Below are 20269 nucleotides of genomic sequence, written 5' to 3'. Positions count from 1 at the left end.
GATGCCACCAAAGGGGGCCGACTGTTAAAGGAAGCCTGGCTCTCGGAGAAAGATTCCATCAATCAGCACATAGATATGTGTCCGGCACAGCTGTCATTGAGGACTTGGTACACCAATCAATCTCATAACCATCGGAGAAGATAAGCCCCCGACCGAGAGGAAAGTACTGCTGTCATTGTGCAGGATGACCGGACCGGCAGGAAGCCCAAAACACTCCCAAAGACCATAGTTGATTGCGCCACGATAGACCAGCAACCCCACAGAACTCCACAGGGTGGTGGAACGGATGGATATGGCGTGGTAACTCGGTCTCGCCGGAGGAGAATGGACCTCCAGGCAATGGATTGGAACACCCATTACGATCGGGCTAGCATGGAGCCGGACACCCCCCCCCCACGGATTTCGTCTGCCCGCCCTGTGCTAGATCATCAAAGCTACGGAACTCCACCGAACGACAGAGCGAGGAGACAGGGTGCGGTGACCTGCCCCTGTCAGAAGGAAGTAGACGAACCCCAGAGGATGGATCGGGACACCCCTTGCAGCCAGCAGACTATTGGGGATGAACTTGTTAGGATGTCAGCGATGGAAGATCGGAAGACGGAGGGGAGTGATCTTGGGAATAGCGGTGGGGATGCCCTTCTAAAGAACCTGATGCTGAGAGTACCATGCTGGAACCGACTTGGATGACTTTCCAGAATCTTCCTGCTTGAGGCAGCGCTATTAGTTCAGCAGCTTAAGTGCTGTATGACAGTGATAATGGAGAAACCCAAACGATCTCATGGAGGGAGATGACAGCTGTGCTGGTGACTCGGGTTCTGTCATGCAGGTAGGATGACCTGTTGGTAAAGAGTTCTAGCTCCAGATTCTGCAGATGAATGTCTGTCAGGTCAGGTCGTGGCAGCTCAGCATCCTGGACTAAGTACAGGCAGTTATGCAGGATAGAGTCCAAATATTCCATAGGCAGCAGGGTGGCTGGTTTCAGAGTGGCGCATCGTTCAAAGGTGATGTGATCAGTGATGAAAAGTTCAGCCTTGTACTGTGCTAGCCACTGTTGGGTAAAGGGTTTGGGATTTTAAAAGTATTGCAAATATGTCATGTGGCACCCTTAGCGTAAGAGGGTGGCCGAGGATTACATCCTTTGACCGTTTCACAATCTCTGTGGTTTCAGCCACAGCTCGCAGTGCCAGGACTGTTCTCTGGCTACTGGGTCCAGCTGGATGGAGTAGTAGGCTACTGGCTGGAGTGTGGGGCCAAGTTCTTGAGCTAAACCCCAGGGCAAGCAGAACCCTAGAACCCCTAAAAGAACCCTGACTTGTTGCTTAGTCTTGGGGGGGATTTCATGCTTAATATGGTCTTGACCTGTTCTGGGGCTAGCTTACGAGTTCCCGGAGGGATGACATAGCCCAGGTAGTTCACGTCCTTTTGCAGGTATTGGAGCTTTCATGTCCTTCGTCGGCTGCAAACAGAATCCAGGAACACAGGAACAAAGTATACCCCTCTCTGCTAGGCAGCGATGCAAGTGGAATGTGTCAGCTTTACAGTCTCTTTCAGTTTCTGACAGTAACATATTTAGTTCAACATATTGAACTAAAGTGGAATTTCATGGCAAGCTGATTGATGACAGGTCTGTCTTTAAAATTTGTGAAAAGAGAGTGGGTGATTTGGTATACCCTTTTGGGGGATGAGTCCATGCATATTGTTGGTCTTCTCACATGAAGGCAAACATACTGAGAGGCTGGATCAACTGGGATGCTGAAGAAGACTGCACAGAGGTCAATCACTATAAATAGTTTGCTGTAGCTGGTATTCCTGTAATTATGGTAGCAGGGTTTGGCACCACTGGGGTCCTGGGTACTACATATGAGTTCATGAGGTCATGGACAAAGTGGAAGATAGGTTTGCCCTCAGAATCAGCTTTTGGTTTTTGAACCGGGAAAATTGGAGTGTTCCAAGGGGAGGTGCATTTCCGCAGGGCTCCCTGCTCCAGGTATGCCTTGATGAATCTCCTAATGGGTTCAATTGCCTCAGCTGCAATTCTATACTGTGGAATGCATGGTGGGGGTCCTTGCTTAACCTGTATTTTTATTGGTGTGGCTCCTTTAAGAAATCCTACTTCTGTTGAGTTCTAGCCCCACAATGAATGAAGTAGGTCCTGCAAATCTGGGTGCAGGGGTTTCTGGGAATCTTATTTAGAGGTAGAAATTGTTAAGTATCAATAATAAAAGATATTTTTCAAAAATTCCTTTAATATTTATGTTTTATAAAAATGTGCAAAAGTTCACAAAATAGAGAGTTTTTGTGATGCTTATTACAATAATAAGTATAAAAACTAGTAATATCTCCTAGTTCTTATGCTACCTAATATTTACTATCTAATATAACCTAGTTCTAATACTAATATGTACTATATAATCTTGCTTAGTTCTAATACTGTCTAATATCTACTCTCTAATATCACCTAGTTCTAATAGTATCTGATATCTAGAATCTAATATTTTCTAGTTCTATGAGCTTGACTGGAATCACACAATGCAAGCCATCATTTGGTATTTAAGATGCAGTTTGGACCAAACAGTTTTTCCAAAAGAAGCCTTTTCTATTCCGGTGGTATGTTGGGAGTGTTTTCTTCACTGGGAGTTTAACATGTGTCTTTTTGTCTTTCCTTGGGAAATTGGGCAAATGAGGGCTCATAACTGATGACAGATTCTCCTGTAAAGTGGGTTATTTCACCCTGTTGTCAGTTCCTTGGTCTTATCTACTACATGGTATCTTTGGGTGGACTAAAGGATCTGTTGAAGGATATCCCTGATGTAAATTTTCAATTGCTCCTGAAAATGCATACTGTTTTTTACAGCTGGATTGTGTTCTATGCCTCTGTATTATTGTTACTAATTTTATAGAAAGAATAGAGGCAGGCATGTGTGATTACTTCCTTCAAACCCCCATTTTGGGCTTAATATATGCACACATATATTATTGCCCAAACTCTTTGGACCTTTAGTGGGAATACAGCTGATATTTTTTTTTTATCAATATGGCACATCATGAAGGAAACCTGTTTGTTTTTTCTTTATGGTGTCTGGGACGGGAAACAACCTCTCAGACTAGCTAGGCATGGAGGTAGACATTGGCAGAGGTACCAGAGGAGAGCACCTATAAGGATCACTGCGATGGCTCCCAAAAGGAGAGCTTTTAATCAGTGAAGGTCTGGGAGCCATGAGAAGAGCCCTGAAGGATCAAAGGGCGATTTGTATAGCTGATATTTTTGGTCAGTTCCCTGAAGTGCTTTATATCGCTTTCTGTAAGTTCTTAATTTTCACTTAAATTAAAGCAAAACATGCCACAGAACTTTTTGCAGCCATGGTTATGCCTCAGCAGGAGGTAATCAATAGCTGCCCGATATCCAATATTGCCTAGTTCTAATAGTATCCACTATCTACTCTCTAATATCACCTAGTTCTAATAGTATCTGATATCTAGAATCTAATATTTACTAGTTCTATGAGCTTGACTGGAATCACACAATACAAGCCATCATTTGGTACTTAAGATGCTGTTTGGACCAAACAGTTTTTCCAAAAGAAGCCTTTTCTGTTCCGGTGGTATGTTGGGAGTATTTTTTTCACTGGGACTTTAACGGTTGTCTTTTTGTCTTTCCTTGGGAAATTTGGCAAATGAAGGCTCATAACTGATGACAGAATCTCCTGTAAAGTGTGTTATTTCACCCTGTTGCCAGTTCCTTGGTCTTATCTACTACATGGTATATTTGGGTGGACTAAGGGATCTGTTGAAGGATATCCCCGATGCAAATTTTAAATTGCTTCTGTAAATCCATACTGTTTTTACAGCTAGATTGTGTCCTATGCCTCTGTATTATTGTTGTTAATTTTATAGAAAGAATAGAGGCAGGCATGTGTGATTACTTCCTTCAAACCCCTATTTTGGGCTTAATGTATGCACACATATATTATTTCCCAACCTCTTTGGACCTTTAGTGGGAAGACATTGGCAGAAGTACCAGAGGAGAGCACCTATAGGGACCACTGCGACGGCTCCCAAAAGGAGAGCTTTTAACCAGTGAAGGTCTGGGAGCCATGGAAAGAGCCCCGAGGGATCAAAGGGCGATTTTTATAGCCAATACTTTTGGTCAGTTCCCTGAAGTGCTTTATATCGCTCTCTATAAATTCTTAATTTTCACTTAAATTAAAGCAAAACATGCCACAGAACTCTTTGCCTCAGCAGGAAGTAATCAATAGCTGCTTCATATCTAATATCACCTAGTTCTATTAGTATCCGCTATCTACTATCTAATATGTCCGAGTTCTAATAGTATCTGATATCTAGTATCTAATATTTACTAGTTCTTTTTTTGTAAGCATTTTATTAATTTTCTAATTTTACAATCATAAATACTTAATAAATGTGTTGTCTGGGTCCATTGGTAATTCAATGGTACATATTAACTTTCTCAGTCTAGTTCCAATACTACAACAATCCAGTGCTTCTTTCTCCCTTCTGGTGGTATGCATTTTTCCACACTGGGCAAAGACAATTCTTGTTGCTGTTAATACATGTACAATTAAATATAGACATCTTCATCACATTTTTCTGGTATTATACATAATATCAATAATGTCAGTTTATAGTATCTTTTCTAGCCAAAACATATGTCAATTGAATTTGCATTTAAAATCCATTTGTTTCATCAGTATCCTGTTTTTCCTGCTTTTTAATAAAAAAAATAATTTCCCATCAATGTTCAAAATATCTCTGTTGCTTATAATTTTCTCCTAATATATTATATTTGGGTAACCAAAAGCTTCCCTTATTCAAACTGTTTTAGAATTTTCCTATTTCCCATCTCATAACAAAATATAATATTCTAGTTAGAAATCCTATCCTTCTAGTTATAATAATACTTTTATTTCTAACAGTTATCTATTTTCTTACCCATATTCAAACATCTGTTTAATAATTAATTAAATTTGGGTAAGCAAATCCTTCCATTGGTTTTTTTCATAATGTTTTATTAGTTTTTCTAATTGTACAATTAAACATTTAAAAAGCAAATCTTATAATTTTCTCTGTGTTTCCTCAAGCAGTTAGTTTGCTGCTTTTTTCCTGAGGGAATGGGGCAGAAATTCCCCTTCCCTCTCTCATCAGGGAGGATTCTTTGCTTTGGGTGTTTTTTTCCAGGAAAAAGTGTTAAAGTTATAAAGAAAGGATAGAGTCTCACCCAGTTTCATCCACGCTCAAAAGTTGCACGTTAGTGCTTATTTCCTTCGGTTGTCAGCAGCTTCTGACTGGCTACACAAATGTAGTCAGTCTTTCCCCCAACAGTTTGGAGGGCTTCCTCGGATCAAACAGAAGGGCCGCCATCCCTCCGTGATCAACAAGGGTCCCCTCCTTTCTCACTTCTCTGGGGTGACTTTCTACCTTTTTTAGGGTCTCCAGCGGGGCAAAATCAAACACGGAAGATGGAGCCCATCACACTGCGACGTCAATGCGGAAGTTCCTAATATTTACTAGTTCTATGAGCTTGACTGGAATCACACAATGCAAGCCATCATTTGGTATTTAAGATGCTGTTTGGACCAAGCCTTTTTCTATTCCGTGGTATGTTTGGAGTGTTTTCTTCACTGGGAGCTTAACAGTTGTCATTTTGTCTTTCCTTGGGAAATTTGGCAAATGAGGGCTCATAACTAATGACAGAATCTCCTGTAAAGTGGGTTATTTCACCCTGTTGTCAGTTCCTTGGTCTTATCTACTACATGGTATCTTTGGGTGGACTAAGGGACCTATTAAAGGATATCCCTGATGTAAATTTTCAGTTGCTTCTGAAAATCCATACTGTTTTTTACAGCTAGATTGTGTTCTATGCCTCTGTATTATTGTTACTAATTTTATAGAAAGAATAGGGGTGGAGGGTGTGATTGCTTCTTTCAATCTCCTATTTTGTGCATAATATATGCACACATATATTATTCCCCAACCTCTGTGGATCTTTAGTGGGAACACAGCTAATTTTTTTTTATCAATTTGACACATCATGAGGGAAACCTGTTTGTCTTTTCGTTTTGGAGTCTGGGACAAGAAACAACCTCTCAGACTAGCTAGTCATGGAGATAGACATTGGCAGAGGTACCAGAGGAGAGCACCTATAAGGACTACTGTGATGGCTCCCAAAAGGAGAGCTTTTAACCAGTGAAAGTCTGGGAGCCATGAGAAGAGCCCTGAAGGATCAAAGGTTGATTTTTATAGCCAATAGTTTTTGTCAGTTCCCTGAGATGCTTTATATCGCTCTTTATACTGCTTTCTGGGTCCAAAGTAGTTGTCCTTGCAATCTCTCCTCAAGTGTCCCTTCTCCCACATCTAGAAAAGTGAGAGCATCTATTTCCTTGCTCCTCCATTTCCTCACATCAGGGACAGTTAAAATATATTTCTTGCGAAGGAAGGTTTGGGCACCTCCTATCATTATGCATGGTGGAAAACATTTTTAGATCTTCTCATCTTTCTGTCCTCCTCCTCCTTTCCTTTTCCCTCTCCTTCTCTGCCTCTTTCCTCTCTTTCTCTTTCTCTCATAGTCTGTCTTTCTGGTTGGATATGAAATTGGCTGTCCTTCATAATTCTGATATTTCTAAGCTGGACCAGTTTGACAAAATCTTGTAAAAGTGGTCTCAAATATCATTTGCTGACTGGTCAATGAATGCCGAGGTCAGTATCTGATGATCTTTTGGGTTATTTGCATCTAGGTTAGCTAGGGCAACCGCCACCTCCAGGAGGCGGATCCAGAAAGCATCTGGTGTCTCATTTTTCTTTGCACTGTGCTCTGGAATTCCTGCCAGTTCAATGGTTTTTGCCCTATCTCACCCAATGTCTCCAGCAGATTCTCCTTAGCCCTGTCATACTCATCCCAATGGGTGGCTGTATAATAGTCCTAGTCAGGACAGTTTTAAGGGCCAGGCAATTCTAGTAGAGACTACTTGCCCTGGTGCTGCAATGTCTAGTTTTCTTGCAATTTCTTTCGATTTTTCAAATAATTTCATCCTTCATGAGGAAGATATGAGCAGCTGTGTCATATCTCCCCATCATGGACTTGAGGGTTTTTATAACTGTCTAGGGGTCAGATCGGAAGGAGGGAATGTCCTTCCATATCATTAAATCAGTAGGGGAGAAAGGGGTATGGGTGAGGACATATTCAAATTGTCCCTTGCTGCATTCAGGGACAGGTTTCCGCAAGAGAGGGTTCATCAGTTTGGCCTCTGATTTCTCCTTTAAGGGAGGTTTATTTAGATCTGGTTGTTTTTCCTGAGGTTACTCATTTTTACTTTTCTTAGGGCTTTCTGTGTCTGACAATTCTGTCCAACAGTGCCAAGATGGTATGTGTGATGGCTTGAATTTGGGTCTTAGCTTTTTCAATACATCCTGATTAAAAGTACCACGTTCTGGCCAGATTTGATTTCCAGCTTCATCACTGAACAGAGTCCATTTCTTACATAGCTTGTATGCAAACTTCTTACTTGTTCCCGCCTGGATGAGCAATTTGTCCTGGCCCCAGGCATCCATCAGTCTCCCAAGAAGAAACCTCAGTAGGATCCTAGATCCTGAGCCTCCCATGCTCTTTCCTACCATCTGTGATAAGACTCCAAGGCTTTCTCCTGAGTCTCGCAATCCACGGTACTACACCGCCCCGTCAAGTGAAGGTACCTTTTAACCTGAGATCTGCCACCTTACGGTTTTCAGGCAACTGCTGGGAGCAGAGGAAGAGGAGGAAAGGCGTACAATAGGCCCTGTGGTCATGGGCTGCGTAGTGCGTCTGTCCCCTCCGCCCCCCGAGAGGGGAAGCGTGAAAAGAATCTGGGAAGCTGAGCGTTCTCCGGCGAGGCAAACAGGTCCACAATCGGATGACCAAACCTGTCTGTGATCTCCTTGAAGAGATCCGGGTGCAACCGCCATTCCGAATGGTCCACTATTGACCTGCTGAGGAAGTCCGCCTGCTGATTCACTTCTCCCGAGATATGCTTGGCCCTGATGGAAAGCAGGTTGGTCTCTGCCCAGGAACCCAACGCCCGAGCCTCCGTCATGAGGGACCTGGAACGAGTGTCCCCTTGCCGGTTCACATGAGCCTTTGCAGCTACATTGTCCATGAGGACAAGCACATGTTGTCCCCCAATCTCGATGTGGAAGTGTTGGAGAGCCAAATGGATCGCCCTGAGTGCCAACCAATTGATATTGTGCTTCAGGTCCAATTGATCCTGAGCCATCTGAGATTGGAGGTGTGCACCCCAGCCGAAGAGACTTGCGTTTGTGGTTAGAAGAATTCTGTGAGGCTCCTTGAAGAGAGTCCCCTTGCGCATGGCTGAGGATGTCCACCAGCCGAGGGAGCGAAGGACCTGATAGGGAACCCTTACCAGTTGGTTGGAGGAACTGGTGCGCAGTCTCTGGTATGGGAGCAGGAACCATTGGAGGGTCCGGGCACTATTGCTATGCAAGATATTAATATGCAAGATATTAATTTCCCCAGTAACTGGGAAAGCAGAGCTAGTGTTACTACCCGCTCTCTGCAGACCCTGAGGACCAGGTCTCGGATGCTGTTTCGACGGTCTTCTGACAAGAACATGTGACAGGAGTCTGTGTCTATTACCGTGCCCAGGTGTAATAGGCAGGTTGAGGGGACCGTCTGGCTTTTCTTGAAATTTATTGAGAACCCATGGTCCTGAAGAGTCCTGATCGTAAGGGCCAGATCTGACTGGGCGGTTGGGATGGAGATTGATTGGATCAGGATGTCGTCCAGGTAATACTGGGCGCATACCGGGGCCAATCTTAAGTGTGCTGCCAGAACTGCCAGGATCTTGGTGAAGACCCTGGGGGCAGAGGAGAGACCAAATGGTAGGGCCCTGTATTGGAAGTGGCGGTTGAGATGACAGAACCGCAGAAATTGGCGATGATCCAGGAGGATGGGGATGTGTAGATATGCCTCTGTGAGATCGATTGAGGTCATGAAATCCCCTCGCCTGATGCTGCCCAAGATGGAGTGGAGCGTCTACATCTTGAACTTCCGATACTGGAGATGGAAGTTCAGGCCCTTGAAGTTGAGGATTGCCCTCCATCCCCCTGAGAATTTTGGGACTACAAACAGGTTGGAATAATATCCCTTTCCCTCCTGGTCTGCTGGGACCTCCTCTATGGCCTTGATGCTTAATAAATACCGAATGGCATCTAACATGAGACCTCTTTTTATTGGGTTTCTCAAGGTTGGACAAGAGACGAAATGGTCTATGGGTCTGGTTATGAACTCCAGGGACACACCCTCTCTTATGGTCTGTACCCAGAAGTCTGTGGTTGTGTTTTCCCATTGGCGGATGAAGAGAGTGAGTCTGCTGCCAATGGGAGGGGTCCCCCCTAAGTCACTTGGAGTGATGGAAGAGATGACTCCTTCTGCCTCGAAAGGAAGACTTATTCTGGGTCTGGTGTTGGGGCCGGTCCCTATAATTCGTCCTGTCAAATGGGCATTCTGCCTTAGGAGTAGAGGGCCAGTATGTTTGTCCGGCCTCTGCTGTTGTACCAGACTGAAAGGACTACGGCGGCCATAGGGAAAGAACTGCCTGTTTGCTCTCTTAGCCAGATGAGAGATCACCTTCTGTTTTTGTTTGTTCTCCACCAGGTAGGGTGTTAATGCCTCTCCAAATAATCGGCCTTCCTTAAATGGGGCCGTGGCCACACACCATTTGTGCTTACTTTCAGCCCTCCAGTTCTTAAGCCAAAGCAGCTTCCGAGCAACGACGCTGGAAGCCATTGCTCGGCCCGAGTGCCTGGCGGAGTATAGGGACACATCCGCCATGTACTCGCAGGTCGGTATCAGTTTGGTCAGGTCCTGGTGGACTCTGACCTCCTCCAGGGGGATCCTCTCCTGAAGCTGTCTAAGCCAAATGAGGGAAATTCTTGCGAAAAAGGAAGTGGAGGTTGCCACCTTTGCTGCCCAAGCAGATGCTTGGTGAGCTTTGTGAAAGTTAGCTCGGATTTCTTATCCTCTGCCTTAAGGGCATTGGAGACATCTGCTGGTAGCCTGGCGGTTGAGAATAGTGGGGCCAGGGATTCATCCACTTTAGGCACCTCCAATAGATCAGTTAAATTTGGGGCCATATCTACTATCTTACACTCAGCTCCCACCTGGGAAGGTTGTGCAGCCGGGGATTCCCATTGTCCCTGAACACTGTTAAGGAATAAAGAGGGACAGGAGATTTGCTGGTGCTGAATTACCAGTTCTGAGAATAGCGGATCCGTGTCCTGGACAGCGGAAGTCTCCGGGGTGAGAATAGGGTCAGAAGTGATCTTACCCACTGCACATGTCCTGCGAAGTAAAGATGGAAAAAGCGAAGCGTTAAAGAGCTCTGCCATGGAATGGGAGTCTTGTGGAGGCTTCTCACAATCTGACCACTGGTCTGCAGTTCCGTCATAATCAGAGGAGCTGGAAAAGTCGGATTCTGGTGACTGGAGGGGTGAGATGGCACTAGGGTGGTTGAGCAGTGTGGGTCAAGACAGTTGGCACTGATGAAGATGTTGGCAGGGATGAAGGTTGGTGATGACCCGACGAGGCCATCGCTTGAAGGACTGCCTGCAATATCATGGCCTGCAGCTGATCAGCATAGGAGGAATCCTGTGGAGAATGAAGCCCTGCTGCAGTTGGGGTGAAGATCGCTGTAGGTTCCATAGAGGGGCTCGGTGGCTCGAGTTCCTCCCCAAAGAGGGGTGGGCCTCCCTGACCAAAGGTCTGTACTGAGACCTGCTGAAGCTCTCGCTTTGGGGACCACACCCGTGTTGAAGTGAGTGATTGCGAGTCCATTGCGGGAGCTGTGGAGGGAGGAAGTGGTGATTTGCGCCCTTTCCTAGCTGACAATTGTTGAGCCCGAGGGAATTGTTTCTCCAGGGCCCGGTGCGAGCAATTGGCCTGCTTGTCAGCTGACTTGCTTGAGCTCTTGCCAGATTATATACGGATCTTCTAAATTTAGGTTGAAAGAAATTTCAAGTGAAATTGGAAGCTATCAACTAGACGTTGGTCTCTTTGTACAGAGTGAGGCCCAGCTGTGTGTGAGGAGATCAAAATGGCGGCAAGGCGAGGGGGGGGGGAGCAACTGGTGAGGGAATCCTAATTAGAGCTTGCCATGGTAAAGCGAGAAAAACTAGCTTTGACTGACCAGTATTGCTTGTGACCGTTTGATGGGCTCTACGAGTCACGGACTAATCCTCCTCCAATATTCAAACCTCAAGGGTAAGGATTGTCAGTGCCAGTAATGGTCGTCTCACGGCACACCAAAATGGCAGCTGCGCTCCGAGAACGGAAAAGGGCAAAGTCTTGAGGCTTTGGGGCTTGAAATGGCCATTCTACTCCTTTTCCTTCACATTCCTTTATGTAAGCATTATGTTTATCATTTGAAAGGTACAATATAACTGGTAATGTTGGTATATTAAAAAAGTAATACTCTTTTTATTGTTATGATGACTAGAATCTAATGTTCTTTTATTCTTATTTCTGAATGATATTGATCTTGATTTAGCAACAGAAGGGCATTTAAGAATTGGGGATAACTTATTTTTTCCACCAATAAATAGAAATAAAGGGTATATATTGTAACTGGATCTTTATCTATTTCTTTTCTCTTTAATCTGCATAACAGATTGTGAGCATCATATGACATTATTTTTGATTACAGAGATTATTTTCCATATTTTCATTTACAATTCCCATTTTAAAAATTATGAGCATTATAATCGAAATTGAGGATTTTCAACTTTTTGGAAACATTTGCTAAAATTTCGGTTGCCATTTTCAGATATCTAGTTCAATATTGTATGACTGTAAATGTTCAATAATTTTATTGATGGTTTATTTTTAATGTGGTTAGGATCTACAAAAGCAGCTATCGTTGAATACTATTTTCTTTAGTGATCAGTTAGCAATTGTGAAAAAAAGACAATTGAAGCTTAATCAATCACTGCAAATTTACAAATGGAAATCAAGTTCCTGAAGCTAAAACTTAAGATATTTAAAAGTTTCAATTAAATATCTCTTACTACAGAAGGCATCCAAGGTGCTATTCACTAAATGTTCCTTTGAGGTAAGCCTATTTTGTTCTGTGGGACATTCTTTCAGCCTTTTTTGTGGTATTTGTTGTTAATGCCTCAAAGGAAATCATTATTAAGATTAAGACTAAAAAGATCATTAAGCAAACACTGTGGTTGTTAAGCAAGTCAATGCATTCTTATGGTCATTTTTTGCCAGAAATGTCATCAATATGTCATGTTTATTTATTTATTTATTTATTGGCTTTTCGTGGTTATTAAAGTCAGCAAAGCAATCTAAGTCAATATCAGCCTAAAAGCCACAGCACTTTGAAAGAGTTAGCCTGAAGGAAGTCCAATGACCTTCCACAAGGTATGGATCAGCTGAACAATTTTTTTATCATTCTTAACTTCCGATCATTTGTAAGCTTTGTTTCTGCTGATAATTTCCCTCTTGTAACATGCATCTTATACTAAGATTTTTGGAGGGGTTTTTTGGCAGACAATTTATAACTATGTTATAAACTTAATTTTGTTACTGAAAAAGGAGCTAAAGGATGAACTTTAAAATTTCCTGGATTAGTAGGAAATCCTTGGGATAGTTAAGGAAATGTTTTACTAAGAACTTGTTAAGACATGGGACAACGTATGGATTGTGATAGTATTTTATGCTGATCCATGGTTTAATTATGGTTTGTTGAAGAAATAATGGATAGTTCACCCAACATGCTAAGACAAGGCCAACCATAAAAAAAGTTGAAGCATTCTACAAAACAAAGCTATTTCTGATCCACTTGCATGCCCGGTATAGAAGTTCATGAAGGTTTTGGCATAGCTGCCATCTTTTGAGGAGGTGGGAAGTTGGCAGTTCTCCAGCATGATGGATGAAGAATCCACCAATGGGTTATTTCAATCCTCCTGCCCAATCAGACTAGGTTGTCAAAGTTGTCACGCCCGTCCTTGCCTGGTGCCTCCCAGTTTCAACTTAGTCTGTTCGCCCATGAGGACGTGAAAATTTTGATTCCCAAAAATTTTGACTTCTAACAGGTTTGATTCAAGGGAAATATTTTCCTTATAACCCATTAGTGGATTCTTCTACACAGCTTCTGTCCTACTTTTCTCTTAAACTCCTTAGGTTTCTACCACCTAAAACCCTCGCCCCTCCCCCCTTAACTGTCAGCTCCACAGGGAGCTACAGCTTCCACTTTGGGAACGTTGTTCTCCCAAAGTTTCAGGGTTTTAGAAATCCATTAGAGTTTTCTCTCTGACAGGGCAGCCAGCAACTATCTAGCTTCTGTCCGGCTTTCCTCCAGGAGCTCTGTTCCCTGAAGTCTCCCTTAGCTGTCAGCTCCGTAAGTTGAGCTGCGGCCGCCATTTTGTTGGCCATTAATCTATCAGGAGGAGGATTAGTCTTGCTTCAGGGACCCTTAATTGCCTTCAGATGCAGATAGGCACCTATTTACAGCGTGAGGGTTAAAATCTCGCTGCTATTTTCCACAACACTCACCGGAGGAGAGGGAGACACGATTGGCATTTTTTTAAAAAAATTTATTTTCCATTTATCCAACATAGTTATACAACAAAATTCACTTTACAAAATAAAATAAATTCATAATCATAACCATAACTATAACCATAGGTGCCGCTTGCTCGCTCCCCCCAAGCTGCATCCACCCTCCCTAATACCTTCCTTACTTCCCTCCTCTTTCTCTCCTCCCCTCACTACTCTCTTCCCCTCCCCTTCTCCTCTTACCACCCTACTTCCTTCCTTCACCTTCCTCCCCTCTCATCCCTCTCAAAAACAGGAATACAGCGTAGGGGAAATGCTCAAGCAGCACCTCTCTCATAAATTACCATATCTATATTATCCTATTCTACCTATTTACCCACCCACTCACCCACCCACCCACCTCAAACCCCCCCCCCTCACTTCCCAGAGCAGAGTACAGGGTTATTAATAACAAAATAAAATATATAATAAAAAAGAAAAAAGAAAAAGAAAGAAAAAAAATTTATACTTAACCCTTAACTCCCCTTAAATTACATGATCATAAACAAATGTCTTATACAACATTTACTATAAAATTTACTCATAAAATAAATGAAACTTTATAGTCCCATACTTCTTCTGAATATAATCTATCCATCTTCTCCATACAATAATATATCTTTCTTGTGTATGATGCTTTAAATAAGCAGAAATTTTTGCCATTTCTGCTAAATTAGAAACTTTAAATATCCATTCTTCTAAAGTAGGCAACGAATCTTTCTTCCAATATGAACCTACTAGTAACCTTGCTGCAGTTAATAAATTCAGCATTAAAGTGGTTTCTTTATCATCCAAATCCACAAAAATATCCAATAAAAATAATTGAGGAGTAAACTTTATCTTCCTTTTAAAAAGCTTTTGAATGTTCCACCAAATCATTTTTTAGGATCTAAATGCCACCTATAAAACATTTTATAAAAATTTTCCCTCAAATTTTGAGCTTGTGTAAATTTAACATTTCTAATCCAAATTATCTCCCGTAAATCCAATGGGATCGGTTCCTGGATATTCTGAGCCCACTTAATCATACAATCTTTAACCAATTCTGTTTCCGAATCTAATTCTATTAAAACATTATAAATTCTTTTTATATGAACCTGATTCTAATCTTTAATCTGAATTACCAAGTTTTCATCTTCTAATGTTATTCCCTCTTTCTTATCTACAGTCCACCTGTCCACTATTTGTAAATATTGAAACCATGACTGTAGAATATTTTCTTGCCTTAATACATCTAAGGATTTTAAATGCCAACGATTGGCATTTTTCATTCAATTTTGGTTCCGGACTTGCCGCAGCTGCCGAGAGGCGTAGCAGCCGCCGTGCCTCTCAGCTGTCTGGCACGGATCACCAAATCCTTCAGAACGACTTAATTACATTAGGAGGAGAGAGAGACTGCTCTCTGCGCGTCTCCTAGAGCTTTCTTTAGAGCAGCGATGATAAAAGTAAAAATTTCTTCATTTCAATTCTAATAAAGGCCCAAGATGCTTCATTTTTTTCCCTTGATATGATGCTAAGTAAGGTAGATTTAGCCATTATATAGATTTCAATATGCTATCTAGGCCTAAGACATCAGAAATAGAGTATTTCATCTGACTAGCTAAAGCAAGAACCATTCTTATCAAAATCTGAATTTTCTATAAAACTGAGCAAAAATGAAAGGAAGGGGGAAGGGCAAAAAAAAAAGTTTAACTCAAAACATTCAGGTGGATTTTTTTTGACATTCATCTCTGATCACATGCTGAAAATAAGATGCGTAAGTAATTAGCTTAGCTAGCCTGAACGTATCAATTTTAATATACAGTTTCCACAAGTCTATTTATAATCTTCTCATTTTCCTACATTCCTATTTTCCAATAATGTCTTTTTTATATTTAGAAATTTTGATTTCATTGATTGATATGAACATTTATGACTAAAACATTCCTCATTGCATAGTTGTGCAGCTTCTCATTTTCTTTCAGGACTGATACAAGATTTTGGCATTATACGAAAAGATCTTACTATATCTAATTTCCTAGAGCTGGGCTGAAGAAAGAAGTCATTGGTAAAAAAGCATACAGCTGGACAAGCTAGTCTGTGTCAAGAAATTAAACCTAGACTGGTCACAGCCTATCACTGTTATGTTTTATTGGTAAAGCTTGAGAAAATATATTCTACCAATGATGTTTGAAATTACTATCACTTCCAGAAAATAAGAAACTCCCAAAGAACTAAAGTAGGAAACCAAATGCAGCACATCTATGTCTCTAATTGCTGGATAACAATTTAAGAATCTGAATACAAATAGATTTCCTTGTAAACTAGAGCTTTGAGGAAGTTGTTTTTGTTTCTAAATTTTGTATGTGCAAAATTGATGTTCCTCCTTGAGCAGGTTTTCTGTTAATTTCAATATCAAAGGAATCTTGGAGACTTGAGGATGGTGCCTGTAGGGAACGGTCCCGACTGCATGCTGAAGCAAGTCAGCTTAAAGCATTTCTTTATAGGGCTCTCCCAGAGCCCAGCTACGTTGTTCTAAGCAATGTAACTTGCACGTTACCTGGATTCTCTTATCACTGGCTTCCAATTTTGGGGTATATGATGTTAATTTACGCATTAGTTCTCCTGTCTCTCCAAGTTTCTTCTCTTTAGAAAGTTTCTGCAACACCCGCAAGGCGTCCCTTGTTTTTAACAGTTCTGCCTCAACCTCTCTCAGCTTGTTGGAAGCCCTGCGCTCTTTTTTGTGAGATGTCCTGAGAAGCGATCTCAGAGTCAGCACTTCATTAGACTGCGTGGCCAAAAGATCAGGCAGGTTAATCTCTGCATTTTTATGTTTACTAATTGCTTTTAAATGTTGAGACTGAAGATGCTTCAAGATTTTATTTTCCACAGTAAATGTCTCCAATTTATTCCACACAACAGCCACTTCATTTTTCAATTCTTTAATGTTGTGGTCTCTTGCTGACAATAGATAGAAAGCCATGTTATTTTTCTCCTGAGCATTGATAGTATGGTCAGTTATAAATGTGGTCTTCTGCTGAGATTTCTTTTTTAGGAAATGTTTTACCTCCTTCATTAAAAAAAAAATAAAATGAAAATGGCATATATAAGATTGAGCAAAGTAAGAATCACATAATTTTACATAAGCCTCAGAGCCAAATGTTCAAATATGTATTCACCACATAGATTTTCTTCCTTTCATATGATTTGTTGAGTCAATCTCTAATGCAACTATTTGTTAATTGACCTATTGTGAAAATCATACATGAGCTCTCATAATATAAGCTTTTGTAAGGAATAACTGCTATATTCACATACTATACTAAGACAGTGTTTAGACAAGTTTAAGATGCATGGACTTTAAGTGCTAGAATTCGTCAGCCAGCCATGCCTAAAGCAGGATTGGTAGGCCTGCACCCTAACCACTATATAAAATTGCCTAGACAGATTCAGTGACAGATATACACCAGGCATGTCAAACTGCCGGCCCGCGGGCTGGACACATCACGGCGAAACCGAGCCCACCCCATTGCCGGCAATGGGGAAAAAGACCTGATATGTTGCACAATGTCATGTGATGTCGCGAGTGTGACATGCCTGATATACACATACACACACACACAAATATACACACCATATCTAAATACTGAAAAAAAAGTGAAAGTAATGGACTCAACAAGAATGGAAGAGTGACCATTCAAATTTGCAAAGTCCTTTTGTTTTTCTGGACCCCACTCCCTATCCCTTAGTGTAATTATTGAAATCATGAGACACTGACATCTGTATGACCATGATCAACTGGTGAACTATACCCATTACCAATAACTTGGGAATTACACCCATCAACACAACCCCCATTACCTAGAGCAGTGGTTCTCAACCTGTGGGTCGGGACCCCATTTGGGGTCGAACGACCATTTTACGGGGGTCACCAAACAAGGCTGTCCGCCATTTTTCCCCCCTTTTCTTTGGCCATGCCCCTGGCACCCGGTGATGTATAAGTCTGTATTATGGGGTCACGGCATTAGAAAGGTTGAGAACCACTGACCTAGAAGGAAGAATTACTGGCTGGGGATGTTGAAAGCAGTACATTAATACATTAATCAACTACAAACAGTTTAAATATTTTTAACAACATTCATTTGACTTCCAAAAATATAGTATACTTTCTACAGTATAGAAGTGTGAGGGTAACTCAACAAAAGTGCAGTTATAGCACAACTGCTTGCTTTTCAACAAAGGTTTAGTTGCTATTAGTTCGGTTATAATCTGCCAAGTACAATGAATACAGTAGTGTTTTGTGTGAGCAATGGCCTTCTTACCTTTTACATGGACATAATTTCCCTTTTACTTCTCCAGTAAGTTCCTCTCTTTAGTTTTTGGCTGCTGGAGCAATGGGATAATGAAGCTTCCACCCTCTTCTCTTGTGGAGGTTTCAGAGGAATCTGAGTGAAAATCTTTGTAATAGTAATTCTGAGACATTCCACAGTTGTTCTCTTCTGAACAAATGCTATTGTTGCTGCCATTGACAGCCGTTGTTGAAGCATCATCATGAGAGTCATTGGAACAGTTAAGCACTTCCAGACTGGCTGGAAGTTTTGCTACAGTTGCTGTCTACTGTTTCTGGTGCTCTTCTCTTAGACTGTATGATGAAGGGGTATATCATCAGAAGCCATCATTCCACCAATGGCAGGGAAGACTGTCAATTATACTTTAAACTTCCCAAAGGAAATGGCCTTGTAGTCAGACAAGGAAACAATATATGATGTCAACATTTACTTAAGCCTTCATCTAATACAGTGGTTCTCAACCTTTTTAATGCCGCGACCCCCAACCGGTCGTAAGTCGAGGACTACTCAACCAGTCGTAAGTCGAGGACTACTCAACTGATGCAGCACCGTTTGCAGAATGGGACTTTTGGCGGGCTCAGCAGGGCAGAGACAGCCTGGACAATTCTTATTGGCTTTTGAAAGCCAATAGAATTAGACTCTATTCAAGAGAGTCTATTCTATTGGCTTTCAAAAGCCAATAGAATGAAACGGAATAGCACAGCTAAGGGGAAAAAAATGGCGGACTGCATTGTTTGGCGACCCCCATGAAATGGTCGTTCGACCCCAAATGGGGTCCCGACCCACAGGTTGAGAACCACTGATCTAATACGTTTAAAAGTTGTTTGCTCTGATTCTGTACAAAAAAGGTCACAATTTTGATCCCTTGCATTATATCATTCACTTCTTGAACTGATGTGTTCATTAATTAATATGCTATTTTTTTTTGGCATTCTCATTCACAGAATGCATTTCCTCCAGAGTCCTGAGTTCTTTCAAGGAGCTAAAAAGACTAAAATAATAGCATTACAGTTCACAGAATACCTGGACTGACATTAAAATTATAGAATAACAGAGTTGGAAGGGACCTTAGAGGATTTCCAGTCCAACCCCTAGCTCAAGCACGGATGCAACATTATTTCTTTCACTCAGACTACTTATGGAAAACAGTATACAGAGAAAATACCTTCCTGCTAAATCAAGGTCAAACAAGTAGCAACTTATTCCTTGCTAGTTCAGAAACCCTCCAACTTTCAGGATTGACCTTATTTCTGCACATTTTAAAAACGTGTATTTTAAAATGTGTTAAGGAAAAATTAAAATAGGTGGACAATGCCTTTTGGTTAGCCCTACTGAGGGGCAGATGACACATGATTTTGTAATTTGTTAATTAACAGTTATTTTGTATTTTAATTTGACTTTTCTTTCTCTTTTAAAATAATGTTCAAGTTCATTATAGATTGGAATTTAGGAAAATTTTTATCCTATGGTTCTATGAATTGATTAGATAGCATTTAACATTCCTAAACTGAAAAGATAATTTACAGAAGAATATTCTAGAGATTATTTCCTATAAGAAAATGTTTCTTAGTGTCAACTGGCATCTGGTTATCTAACTTGAAACAAGTTTTGGAGTTGATTTTCTGTGTAAAGAGGGGCTACTGTTATCTTGTCCAGCTAACTTTCCTCTCATTTTTCTTTTTGTGTTACCTACAAAAAGGAATGTAAAATGGGTGATGGGTTCTCTCCTTTTCATAGAGAGCTCCCAATATCAGGGTACCCTAATAAACTGCTTTTAAATTATCTTACAACTCAGTTGCTTATTAGGAAGGTAAACCAAGGCAGAACCTAGGGCCAGATTTGGCTATCAGAAAGCCAGCCAGAACGTCTCTATCTCAGCCAGTTCTTTCTTGGGCTACAAACAGTGGTGGGATTCAGATATGTGAACAACCAGTTCTCTGTGTGAATGCCACTTCCAGAAGTCCATTCTGGGCCTGGGACACAAAAAATTAGCTACCGGTTCTGACGAACTGGTGTGAACTGAATCTCACTACTGGCTACAAATCATTATTCATGGAAAAGCGCTCTTCAGAAGAATTTCTTTTGACATTGATTTTTATCTGAGGTCCAGAAGACTGCTGTTGGAGTCTTATAAAGGGGCACTAAAAGAAAGATTGAGCAGGTGTCTATCCAGATGAGGTGTATTCAAAAGAAATTTGGTGAGTGTTGTTTACTTTTCTTTGAATTTCTAGTGAGCAACGGAAAATCTGACTCTGAAGAGAGGTAAATCTTCTGATTGTAAAACTAACTGATATTCTAATGCAGTGGTTCTCAACCTGTGGGTCGGGACCCC

At 41.4% G+C, this 20269-nt stretch overlaps 1 protein-coding gene across 1 annotated transcript; it reads right to left on the bottom strand.

Moving 5' to 3' along the window:
• Nucleotides 1-15501: 15501 nt before the first annotated feature.
• Nucleotides 15502-17446, bottom strand: LOC120319321 (lebercilin-like protein). The gene is made up of 2 exons (XM_039368076.1): nucleotides 17408-17446; nucleotides 15502-16658 (listed from the first exon to the last, which is right to left on the bottom strand). The coding sequence occupies exons 1-2, from the start codon at nucleotides 17444-17446 to the stop codon at nucleotides 16077-16079; spliced, it is 621 nt and encodes a 206-aa protein (XP_039224010.1). The 3' UTR covers nucleotides 15502-16076.
• Between the last annotated feature and the right edge of the window lie 2823 nt (nucleotides 17447-20269).

This window comes from Crotalus tigris, unplaced genomic scaffold, assembly GCF_016545835.1.
Source record: "Crotalus tigris isolate CLP2741 ecotype Arizona unplaced genomic scaffold, ASM1654583v1 scf7180000017601.7605149639:7615979, whole genome shotgun sequence".
NCBI lineage: Eukaryota > Metazoa > Chordata > Lepidosauria > Squamata > Viperidae > Crotalus > Crotalus tigris.
The sequence above is the reverse complement of the archived record's forward strand: the minus strand, read 5'-3'. Positions and strand labels throughout refer to the sequence as shown.

Excerpts from the sequence above, each read along its gene's own strand:
- LOC120319321 (XM_039368076.1), bottom strand. The coding sequence starts at position 17,446 with ATGGGGGTTGTGTTGATGGGTGTAATTCCCAAGTTATTG. Across the intron at positions 16,659-17,407 it reads GTGTAATTCCCAAGTTATTG|GAGGTAAAACATTTCCTAAA; the intron begins GTAATGGGTATA and ends TTTTTAATGAAG.